The sequence below is a fragment of the Marmota marmota genome, unplaced genomic scaffold, assembly GCF_001458135.2.
Source record: "Marmota marmota marmota unplaced genomic scaffold, marMar, whole genome shotgun sequence".
Classification (NCBI taxonomy): Eukaryota; Metazoa; Chordata; class Mammalia; order Rodentia; family Sciuridae; genus Marmota; species Marmota marmota.
Window position 1 is genome coordinate 7,473,811 of NW_025999853.1, and position 12,746 is coordinate 7,486,556.

General features: G+C 40.8%; 1 protein-coding gene across 2 annotated transcripts in view; it reads left to right on the plus strand.

Moving 5' to 3' along the window:
* The window catches only part of Slc41a2 (solute carrier family 41 member 2), a 135,950-nt gene extending 127,829 nt beyond the window's left edge, over nucleotides 1-8,121 (plus strand). For both annotated transcript variants that reach the window (XM_048802829.1, XM_015482823.2), the window contains exon 12: nucleotides 4,955-8,121. In XM_048802829.1, the coding sequence (XP_048658786.1) occupies nucleotides 4,955-5,140 (186 nt within the window). In that variant the 3' untranslated portion in view covers nucleotides 5,141-8,121. The remainder of the gene's footprint in view (nucleotides 1-4,954) is intronic.
* The last annotated feature ends 4,625 nt before the right edge of the window (nucleotides 8,122-12,746 follow it).

Below are 12,746 nucleotides of genomic sequence, written 5' to 3' on the forward strand. Positions count from 1 at the left end.
TTTGTAGTTATTGTGAATGGGACTGCTGTCTTAATTTATTTTTCAGAAAGTTCAGTTTTTGTAACACCATGTTTATATATTTACTTATTTTTATGGTACTGGGGATTAAAGCCAGGGGTGCTCTACCACTGAGTGACAAATTGCCAGCCCTTTATTTTTATATTTTGAGACAGGGTCTCACTTAATTGCCAGTGATGGGCTTGAAGTTAAGATCCTCCTGCCTCAGCCTCCCAAGTTGCTGGGATTACAGGTGTGTGCCTCTGCACCTGGCAATCAGGTTCATTATTGATGTGCAGAATGGTATTGCTTTTTGTATGTTGATTTTGTGTCTAGCAACTACTGAATTCATTTATAAATTTTAACAATTTTATTGATGGAATGTTTGGGTTTTCCTGTGTATTGAATCGTGTCATCTGCAAACATGGATACTTAAACTTCCTCCTTTCCAAATTGGATGCCCTTTCTTTCTTTCTCTTGCCTCATTGCTCTTGCTGATTTCCAACACTGTAAGAATAGGAAAAAATGGATATCTGTCTCATTTCTAATCTTAGAGGAAACACTTTTCCTCATTGTGTATGATACAGGCTAAAGGTCTTTCAAATAGTGTTTGGGGTATTTTCCTTCTATACCCAGTTTCGTTGAGCATATTTATCATGAAGTATAAATGAAGTATTCTCTGTGTATTGAAAAAGACCATGTGGTTTTGTCCTTCATTCTGTTGCTGTGCTGTATCACATTTATTGATTTGTGTATATAAAACCATCCTTGCATTCTAGGGATGAATTCCACCTGATCATACCACATGATCTTTTGGATGTGCTGTTGAATTCTGTTTGCTCGTATTTTGAGAATTTTTTTCATCAGGGATATAAGTCTGTATTTTTCTTTTTTTGCTTTATCTTTTTTTCAGTTTCGGCATCATGATAATGCTGTCCTTATAAAAAGAATTTGGCAGAATTCCCTTCAATTTAGATTTTTAGAATAGTTTTAAGACTATTTTAATTAGTTCTTGTTTAAAAATTTTATAGAATTCAGTAGTAAAGCCAGCAGGTCCTAGACTTTTTAGATGAGAGATTTTTAATTACTGCTTCATTCTAAATCTTTATTGGTCCGCTTAGATTTTTCAATTTCTTCTTGACTCAGTATTGATAAGTTGCATGTTGTTCAAAAATTTCTCCATTTTAGGTTTTCCAATTTGTAGCATATAATATTCATAATAGTTTCTTTTGGTCTTTTTCTGTGGTTATCAGTTACAACATCACCTCTTTCATCTCTAATTTTGTTTATTTGGAATTTTTTAGTTAATCTAGCTTTTATCATTTCAAAAAAACCCAATTCTTTGTTTTGATCTTTTTTTTGTGTTTTTTTTTAATTTTGGCTTATTTATGCTCTGATTTTCATTATTTCTTTCCTTCTGTTAATTGGGGGTTTTATTTGTTCTTTTTCCCAACTCTTTGAGGTGCATTATTAGGTTGTTTGAGCTCTTTGTTTTTAATTTATTGCTGTAAACTTCCCTGTCAGTACTGCTTTTCCTTATCCCACAGATTTTTAATATGTTGTGTTATTTTCATTAGTTTCTAGATACTTTTAAATTCCCCTTTTCCTCAGTTTCCCTTGGTCATTTAAGAACATGTTATTCAATTTCTGTGTATTTGTGTACTTTCCATTCTTCTTGATTTGTAGTTTTATTCAAGTATAGTCTGAGAAGACACATGATGTGATTTGTCCTTTTTGAATTTTTTGAGACTTGACTGAGGCCTAGCATAGGACCTGCCTGGAGAATGTTCTATGTGCTGATGAGAAGAACAGGTATTCTGCTGCTGTTAGACAAAGTGCTCTGTCAACGTCTGTTAGGTCCATTTGCTCTGTAGTAAGGTTCAAGTTGATGTTTCTTTGTTGATTTTATACCTGCATGATATGTCCATTGAGGAAACCACTGTGTTAAAGTCCCCCATTGTTTTTCTATTAGAATCTATCTCTTACTTTAGATCTACTAATATTTGTTTTATGTAGTTGGGTCATCCTGTGTTAGGTGCATGTATATTTAAAGTTGTTAAATCTTGCTGAATTGATTATTTAACAATATATTTGTCTGTCTTTATAGGATTGTTTGGTACCTGGGATTGAACTTAGGGGTGCTTGCCCCCTGAGCTACATCCCCAGTAAGTTGCATAAGGCCTAAATTGTTGAGGCTGGCCTCAAACTTGTGATCCTTCTGCCTTAGCCTTCTAAGCCACTGGGATTACAGGCATGTGCCTCCACACCCAATGCTTTACAGGTTTTGATTTAAGGTTTGCCTTATCTGAGTATAGCTACTCCTGCTTGTTTTTGGTTTCTGTTTACATATATCATCTTTTGACAATCCTTCATTTGTAGTCTCTGTCTTGAACAGTGAAGTGAGTTTTTTTGTAGAAAGCATACATTTGCCCCCCGCCTTTTTAAATTCCATTTGCCAGTTTATGTCTTTTGATTGGTGAATTTAATTCATTTACATTCAGACTTTCATTTGTATAAACTTGAAAGTTTATACAAATGAAAGTATAAACTTCTTCCTGTCAGTTTGTTAATTATATTCTGCTTGCTCTGTAGAGGTTTTGTTCTTCTCTACCTCTTCTATCTTTATTTATGTGATCTGATAGTTTTCTATAATGCAAAAGTTTGGTTCTCTTATGTCTTCTACAGAATTTTATGCATTCATGTGTTCACGATGGCAGTTATTCTTTCATTTCTAATGTAGGACGTCCTTAAGTATTTCTTGTAGGTTGGGTCTGGTGGTGATTAAATCCTTCAGTTTCTGCTCTATTTCTTCTTCAGTTTTGAAGAATAGTTTTTCTGGGAATAGTATTCTTGGTTAGCAGCTACCCCCCCCCCCAGTATTTTAAATGTTTTATCCGACTGTATTCTGGCCTGTAAGATTCTGCTGAGAAATCTGCTTTAAGTCTACTGGATCTTCCCATACACATAATTTGATGTTTTTCTCTTGATCTTTTCTTGTGCTCTGACATTTTTACTATAATGTGCATTTTGGTGAAGGTCTATTTTAGTTGAATCTAGATGGGGTCCTTTGAGCTGCTTGAATCTAGATGTCTGTATCTCTTTGAAGATTTGGAAAATTTTTGGCTATTTCATGAAATAGTTTTTCCATAGCTTTCCCCTTTTCTTTACCTTATGGGATATTTGTTTGCTTAATTGTGTTCTGTAAGTCTTGCAGGCTTTCTTCATTCTTCATTTCTTTTTGTTGTGACTGGGTTAATTCATAAGACCCATCTCAAGTTCAGAAATTCTTTCTTCTGCCTGTTCTAATCCATTAGGGGAGTTCTCATGTATATTTCATTTCATTGAAGTTGTTAGGTCCAAGACTTCTGATTGGGTTTTTTTTATGATTTGTGTTAATTTGATGGTGAATTTTCCTCCTCTCTTTATATTGTCTGTCTGTATTCTCTTGCACTCTTGGATGTGACATTACTCTGCCATTTCCCCTTACCCTGCATCCCCTAAACCAAGGCTCTTGTTGATGGTTCCAAAGTCAATTGAACAGATATTAGGTCCTATTGTGTTTATTTTCTTCAAATGAGAAATTTGAGAGTGGTAAGAAATTACCCAAAGAAAAAACTGAGAATCAAATCCAAATCTGATAATGTCCAAGTTCAGGATTCTTTTTAATATGCCATGCCCTTTAACTCCCAGAGTGGCTTGATGAAACTTTTCATGACTTCAAAGCAGCCTTTGCCGTGGAAACACTAGTGAAGCTCAGCCTCATGCAAAAGACAGTGGGGTTAAAGCACAGCCTCTGACAGATGTGCAGGGCATCTGAAGTCCACTCATTTGGAGCTGGCACCTGTCTCCCCCGGGTAGGCTACTCTGTGGTAAAGGTGTCAGAGCTGAACTTATAGCACTCGGCATTTGGGACCTAAGGCAGATGCCTCACTCCATGGCCACCTATTTGCCAAAATAGTGAAAGGTACCAGCTGTCGGCATGACCTAGGGTGGCCTTCCTGCTGACACACCAGGTGTTCTCAAGGCTGCAGGGACAAAAGTAGTAATGATATGGATACTGTTAATTTACTCAAAATTTATTGTCTCAGGCACCAAATTATTTAGTCTACTATTTAATCTTTACAACATTTTCATGACTTCCGTGCCATTATCATTCCTAATGTACATTTGGAGAAACAGGACGGTGAAGAAGCTTGCCTGTGGCCCGGTAGTAAGTGCTGGAGGAAGGAGTGCAGCAGGGAAAGCGCCCTGGGCTGCCCTGGCCAGCATGTCCACAACCATCCCCATCCTGGGTTCCTTTTACTGCCTCAGGGTTTTGAAGATAGAGAATCCTCCTTCTCTAAATGGATCAAAGAAAAAACACTGATGTCCCCAAATTCAGTGCCCCCCAAAGCGTTCCGTAGGTTTGATATTCTAAAAGATACTCACACGTATCACCTTGGTGTCCGCATGGCCCTGTAGGATACTCATCGCCATGTGTGTCACTCCGAGCTCTCACCTCCTGGTCACGGTTCTTACCCTGGCGCTGAAGTTGTCCTTCTCAAGCCACAAGTGACCTCTGATCATTCATAAATGGTCAGCTTTCCATCTTCATCTCCTTTGGTATGCCTGGGATAATTTCTTATTTTAACTTTTATTCTCTTCATGTCTTAGTCCTTCTTCTAGAGAAAAAAAATTGAAACCTAAGAGTGGTTTAGAGATTGTCTGATGCTATTAAAACCGTGACCATTGGGGTGACAGAAGGTTGGCTGAAATGAGAGGACACGTGAAAGTTTAAGAAAATGTGAAGAACCGCGGACACACATGCTGTTCTTCCTTCTGAAAGAAAAATATCCTGTTGGTTAATTATCTCTTCCTTTCAGGACACCTAATGTTCCTCTCAAGGCCAGCGGCCTGGGCTCCGAGCCTGTTGGGGTGGGGTGTCTGGGCGGGGGAGTCACCTCTGCGTCTCCCCCAGGTGTTCACCTTGCTGTGGATCGCCGACTGGATGGTGCACCGCTTCTGGAGGAAGGGAAAGGACCCGGACAGCTTCTCCATCCCCTACCTGACGGCGCTGGGCGACCTGCTGGGCACAGCTCTGTTAGCCCTGAGTTTCCATTTCCTGTGGCTCATTGGGGACCGAGATGGCGATGTCGGAGACTAATAAATCCTACCTGCTGCTCTCAAGTCACCCAGGAGGAGCACCCAAGATGACCACTTCTGGCTCTTTTCCAAAACTCTTACGGCACTAGTTTGACTTCTGCCAGGGTAATCTTCAGTTGGCCCTGATTCAATTAAATGGCCTTAACTTTTTTTTAAGGAATTTGTCCTGAAACCAGAATGAACAGTATTTGTGCTGCTTTTTGTAGAATAAATAATTTGACATAGACCTAGATACAAACTCAAGCTCTGAAATTAATTAAATAGGAAAGAATATATATGTGTGTGTATATATATATATTATAGAATGTTTACAATGAATAATTTTGAAACCACAGACATAGCAGAAATGTACTTTTATTACTGTTTAAGTTTTAAGGCAAAGTCAGAGGAAATAGCCCTAGCTCTGCCTCTATCTGGCAGATGTGTTGTACTTCAAAGCATACCGTGAATCGAAGGGCACCCACCAGGCTTTTAATCATCTGAATTACGCCCGCCTCTGTGCTAGCTGAGGATAAATTTACCAATTACCTGCTCCTAAACTGACCTAAATATGTTCTGCTGAGCATAAGATAAATTTGCTTTTACCTGCATCTGAAATGACCCTGGCCAACACTAATTTAATTTCAACTCTGCAAGCTCTTGGCAGGCTCCCCTTTAAACAAGGAATGCTCTTGAGAGGTCTTTCATGAGAGCAGTTGGCCATTTTTGATCACTGATTTGTTGATCTTTCTCAGAAAACAGTGAAAAATGGAAGATAACTTGAGCTGCATCTGTAGACACAAGATGGCATGAGCAGTTGTGTGAGAGAGAGAGAAATGAGAGAAGCTTTTGATGAACTCCAGTGCCAGTAGTCGACCGTCAAGATCCCAGTGCTCTTGAGCCATGGGTATAGAGGTGTCCTTCAGCACAGTTTATTGAGGCTCCTGCCATTTGATCCCAACACTTTGCTGCTGAATTCAGTATTTGTTACCTACATTGTAATTAGTGGTTTCTTCTTATTTCAAAACGAGAGATATTATTTAATATAATTCTGATATAGATCCAAGATTGGCAAGGGGTTCTTTTGCCCTTTTCAAGAGGCTCAAGGGGAAGCTGGGTTACTCACCAAGCACTCGAGCCCCCATGCACCTGTCAGCACGGGCTTATTTCCACAGGGACCTTAGGGACACTGCTGTATTGTTCCAGTATTTTTCTAAAACTCTCAGCTATGGTCTAACCACTTAGCTAGCACCTTAGTTATTCAGTAGATGAGCATTTTTATTTCACATACAGTTTGGGCTTTAACTGCAATGCAATCTCTCAAGACCATTATTTAATAATTAAATTATTAAACTGTTGAGGGAATAAAAAGGCACATAACTTTGATGATCATCGTGGCTTAAGTTGTGAGTTAGCATTATTATATAAATAGTAGGTTGTTTAAAAATATATTGGGGAAGTATTCTTATTAAGCTCTTTAAAATAAGGGGGCTGTGGTTTAGAGGTATATATTTTTGCTTATTTTTAAACTTTAATTATTCCATTCTTCTGTCTTATAATGAAGGTTTTAAGGCAGAGAACTGAACTAATTATGGAATTTCTCCCTTGGAGAGTTATGATATCATATAGAGAACATTCTTATAAAAGAAAGAATGATTAAATTTAAGTTGATGAATATTTAGCTGCAAAGATTTTTATTTTAAAAAAATCCATGGATTAATTTTTTTTAAATCCATGGATAATATCTTTGATTTTATTGTAAAGCATTTGTAAATTATTTACATTTGGGCTCTATGATTCATATACAATTACATTTCTCAATTATTTCTATTGATTTTTTTTTTAACCTAGGGAAAAAAATTGGAGAGCAGGCCACAGTTTTTAAGGTTGAGCTAACAACTTTATCTGGTGCATTCTGTATTCCAAAGCACTTTTAAAGATGGGCCGCCCAGTCCTCACAACCAGACCTGTGACCTAGGTCAGACACTGCTAAGTGACCAGCTGTCACCTCCCTGAATTCCAGGTCAGTGCCCTTTCTGGGACACATCCATAGCCCTGTGCGCCCCAGGAGAACCCACCTGATTAACTACAAAGAAGCCAATTGGAGAAACGAGGTTTGCAAAAGTCCAATGGAGTAGTGCACATCGTTCACATCAGACGGAGGCCGCGGTGCGATGCGTCTGAGGGTGAGCACGGCCAGCTCTATCCCCCATATTCCCAAGATCAAAGAACTCAAACCACGAAAACATTTATAACAGGAGCTTCAGAATGAAGAGCAATGACTTATTTCATAGAATATCAAATTGCCACCACCCTCCCCAGAGCTTGCTGTTTGCCAGGGGTGGTAATTAGGAGGACTGAACTGAGCTTGTGTCCGTTTGCTTTTGCAATGCAACCTTGGTTAGACCAGCAAAATGTCTAAAAGGCATGTAATGGGGAGGGCACGAAAATGGGAAGATCAGTCACAGATTAACAGACTATAAAAGGATACAAATTCCTTTAAAAATTACTACCAGTCTTTTGAAAGCCTTCATATAGTATGTAACCAGTAAGATGATTTTTAAAATTTATCCATAAAATAATTTATTTTCAGCCTTATGTAATGTAAATTAACAGTATTTATTTTTATACCATATAAAAACTCCTGTTTTCCAAAATTCTTCTTTCACTGATTTATTGGGCACTTTATTTAAACATTTTTAAGTCATTTTTTCTATTCTTGCCCACCAACCATTTCTTTCAAAAGTCAAATTTCTCAGAACCTAGTTAAATAAAAACGTGTGGTAATGTATCTTCTGGGAGACATTAAAAAAAAAAAAAAAAAAAAAAAAAAAAACTCCCACAGCACAGACTCTCCATGAGGTCGCCAACGGAGTGGTTCAGTGGGTCTGGTCACAGGGCTGTCTTGCCTTATGCTCTCTGTGTGGTGTGGCCTACCCGTCGGTAATGGGCTTCTGTCATCTTGAACTGTTGTAAACCCAAGAATAAAATTTACGAAACGTTTGCCCAGGCTCCTTGTGCTTGCTTTTGATGAGCTACAGAACACCAAGCTTGGGTGGAAATCCTTCAGAAGAGGCTGGGCGGTTTCTTGCACAAGTTCCTACGCAGCTAACAAAGGCAGCTTTGGCCACACCTCCACCTTCGGGGCATGGCCTTGCCTTTACGGGCTGTGGAGGGACTCTCCTCATGTCCTCTCTCCTCCTTGGCCTGTCAGCCCTGGGTCCTCAACTGACCCCTTGGTGCTTGTGTGGCAGGACAACAGCTCTGGCTGAGTGTCTTTCTGTCTTGGCTTTGCCCATGGCTGACCAGCTATATATGGCGCAAGGAAGGCACACGGCTGCTCTGGAAGATCTTCCCATTTGTGACCTCAGACGTTGACTCACCCTCAGCCCAGAAGCCACTGGGAGTCCTTTCTGGGAGATGAGGCATGTGTTCCTGCCATTGCACTGCAACTATGCCTGACAAGGTCACCAACAGTCTCCATGTCGTCGAGCCCAGTGACGAGTCCCCAACAAAATGTCTCCTCTCCCTCAGTCTCTAAAAGCATTGGACAGTCTCATCTCTCCCTGAAGCATTTTCTCTGTGCCCTTTGCTTTCTTCCCTGCTTTACCTGAAGCTCCTTGTCGGTCTGGTAGTCTTCTTGTCCTCAACTTCTAAATGCTGGGAAGCTCCCAGGCTCCCTCTTTACCACCTCTCCTCTATTACTCTTTTCCTAGGCGATCTCTCCATCTCATTGTTATAAGTATCTCTACGGATTATTTCCAAGTTTATTTCTCCAGTCCCAGACTCTCGGTTGGGTTCCATGTCTGTATTTCCAGTTGCCTGCTGGACAGCGCCACTGGCCTGGCTACTCAGTCTCCCAGACCTTCACACCACACCTTGACCTGGCTGGCTTTTATAGGTCAATGTATCCAACAAATACGACTTCGTAAATCAGGAAGGAAAGTCCAACAGGGAAACAGCTGGGGGCCGGGGACTTACAGACAAGAAAACAAATGGATGTTCAGTCCCCTTAAAGCATGCTGGGTAAAGTCATACGGAGCTACCACTCGCCCATCAGATTGGCAGAAATCCAAAACTGGATAAAACGTGTGCTTGGCAAGGCCGAAGGGAGATGGACAGAATGGCTAGTGGTAGGACAGAATGACAAGCTCTGGAGAAGTGACTCTGGCCATGGACAACAAACAACGAAAGTACTGATCATTGAATCTTGTAATCGCAGTGTCACCACCTTCGGACCATGCAAGGAAAACCTCTGTCCCAGTCCCTCTGCCGCGTGATTGACGGCAGAGTTTCACAGACTGCAAGCAGGAGCCAAATTCAGTTTGTTGCCTGTTTCTGTAAATAGTTTTCTTAGCACGTGACCATGCCCATGTTTACACACGACCTGGGGCTGCTTCCCCTCTCCACCGTAGAATGGAGTGTCTGTCAGGGACAATGCAGCCTGCAGAACCTGAAATAGCCCCTCTCTGGCCCTTTGCACGCATGCGTGTGCACACATGTGTATACACACACACAGGGTCTCCTACCCCTTCTTCAGAGTGAATTCTTCACATTTACTTCTGACTCTCCCCTGGTCCTTGGGCTGTGGGGCTGCTGAGTGGTCTGGGCAGAAACCCCCCGCCTGGTTCCAGAAGCTCTCGACTCGGCACCATCACTGTCTAAACCCTGCCACCGGCCGGGGCTGTTCTCCCCGACAGGGCCTTGGCTCACTTCATCCCCTCGTGTAGGGTCATTGATGCCAAAGACTTGGCCTGTGGGGTTGCCCTGGGATTCTGTGGCCAGCCCGTTCCAAGAAGGCAACTCTGTGAGCTCATAGCTTTTACTGACCAGAATGAAGCTACCATGCTGGTTTTGGGTGACTGTGATGTCGGACAAGTTCAGAGCTGTGGGCCCTTGGACCTGAACCTCCGCTCTCCCCCAGCATTCCAGCTGGCTCTGCCTCTGAGCGCCTGAGGGTGAGGGGTGGCAGCACCCCAACACTGACACTCAGGAAGGCTCTCCGAGCCTTCTGCGGGCCCCGTGCCATCCGCCCTTGGGGTGACATCCCTCTCTCTGCAGAAGGCACTTAAGACCACTGCTCCACAGCCCACCTTTCCAGATGGTGTCCTTGCCTCCAGGTGACATGCTGAAGTCACACCAGACCAGGAACAGGCATTCACTGATGGGCCGTGATCCCCTCACTACCCGTGGCCCCTCACCATCCTCCCCACTGGTGACCATATGTGGAAGGTGGGATGCGGCCCATGTCGAGGGAGGTCACAAGTCAGGAATGCAGTCGTCATAGGCCAAGGTCAAGACAGGGCTGGAAGGTGGTTCTGCATTTACGTTAGACAATTCCAGAAGTTAAAGGTAATATGATGAAGAAACTACTGCTTGTATTTTCCTGCATACCCTGGATCCCACCAGCCTTTACCCAGCACAGTAACCATCTTTGAGAGACTTACTGGAAGCCAGAATTCCCTGGGGGCAAGATGATGTAGGCACGTGAGCGATGACAGAAGCGGCATGAAATGATGGTGTTCGGGAAATGTACAGAAGCAAGGAAAAATACCATTTCAACACCAAAAAACTGACGTGCTAAGGCACTGTGAGCAGTAACAATGATCACATCCTTTTGTTGCAGTGAAAGATATGAAATTAGCCAGGAATGACACATGTGGCAATAAAGAGAAAACAAAAAGATGGTACCTGGACACTAGGAAGAAGCTTCCTTTGCATTTACTGCATAATTCCTCAGGTACCTTTTTTCTGCCCTTTATATTAAAACTTCATCAATGAGTCACTACACTTCCGATGGACTCAAAATTTTTGTAAAACAGTTTAAAGCTAAACTGTTGATGAGGACAGGGATCCTGCAAAGGGTTCCTGCTTGGGTGGGCGTGGTGGCACATACCTGTCATCCCGGCAACTTGGGAGGCTGAGACAGGAGGATTGCAAGTTTGAGGTCAGTTTCAGCAGCTTAGTGAGACCCGGTCACAAAACTTTAAAAAAGAGCTGGGGATGTGACTCAATGGTTAAGTGCCCCTGAGTTTAATCTCTAGTACCCAAAACAAACAAGCAAACAAACAAAAAACAATTTATCACATCCCTATTTGTAATAGCCAAAGATAAGAAAACATCTCAGGGATCCTAGTGGCATGAACTGTAGTACATCCACACAGTAGAATAGTACGCAACCAGGAAGACAAAAGGAGAGTAATTTTTTAAAAATATTTTTTTAGACATTGATAGGCCCTTATTTTATTTATTTATTTATATATGGTGCTGAGAATCAAACCCAGTGCCTCACACATGCTAGGCAAGTGCTCTACCACTGAGCCACAATCCCAGCCCCCAAAAGGAGAGTATTTTTATAAACTCAGATTGCCATGATATAAATATCATAAGGCAAAAATGCAATGCATGGAACATAATATTAAATATTTTCCCCTTTTTTGTAAGAATGAGAAGAAACACAGGAAGGGAAAATAAGAAACTAAGAACAATAGTTAGCCAAAGAGAACAAGGAGAAATAAGGTTATGGGAACAAGGATGGAGATAAGTCTTGCCTGTGTCAACTTTTTAGATCACTTTGGTTTTGAACCCTTTCCATGATTATTCAAAAATAATTTAAAATTTTTATTTTCAAAGAAATTTTATTTTAAAAGAAAAATGTAGCTGGGCATGGTGGCGCACACTTGTAATCCCAGTGGCTCAGGAGGCTGAGGCAGGAGGATCGTTCAAAGCCAGCCTCAGCAACAGTGAGGCACTAAGAGACAGGGTCTCGCTGAGTTGCTAAGTTCAATATAAATAGGGCTGGGGATGTGGCTCAGTGGTCGAGTGACTGAGTTCAATCCCCAGTACCCCCCAAAAATGTATTCTTTGACCTGTTGGCCCCATCTTTAGAAATTTATATATATTGTAGTAATTTTCTGTTTGAAATATTTCATTTGAAAATAGGATTAAAATCTCAAAGATAAGATTGGTATTATGTATGCTCCTATATAGTCAGTGACTTTGTATTTTAAAGATCCTTTGATGAGTTAAAAAAAATTGTGACACATGTGTGAAAAGTACTATATATAAGTCTACTGTGGAAAATATAATAAAATATTTCATGAAGAAGAGATGAAAAATAAAAGTGAAAACCAGCAAAGAGAGCAACTACACTAGAAGAACAGTCAATCAAAGGTGAAACTAATTCAAATTAAACACCAGAAATAAATAAAAATGACAGGGAATAAGAATCATATCTCAATAATAGCACTGAAAGCCAATGGCCTCCAAACTCACCAATCAAAAGATGTAGCTTGGCAAATTTGATTTAAAACAAGACCCCCACCGTATGCTGTCTCCAGGAGACTCACCTCTTAGGCAAACATATCCACAGACTGAAGCCACCAAATAAATGACCTAACAGTACATCTCAAAGCCCTAGGAAAAGAACAACAAATCAACACTAAAAGCAGTAAAAGACAGGAAATAATTAAAAACCAGCTAAAATCAATGATATTGAAACAAAAAATTCAAAAAATAGACAAAACAAAAAATTGGTTCTTTGCAAAAATAAATAAAATCAATAAACCCTCAGGCAAGCTAACAAAGAAAAAGAGAAAACTCAAATCACTAGAATTTGTGATGAAAAG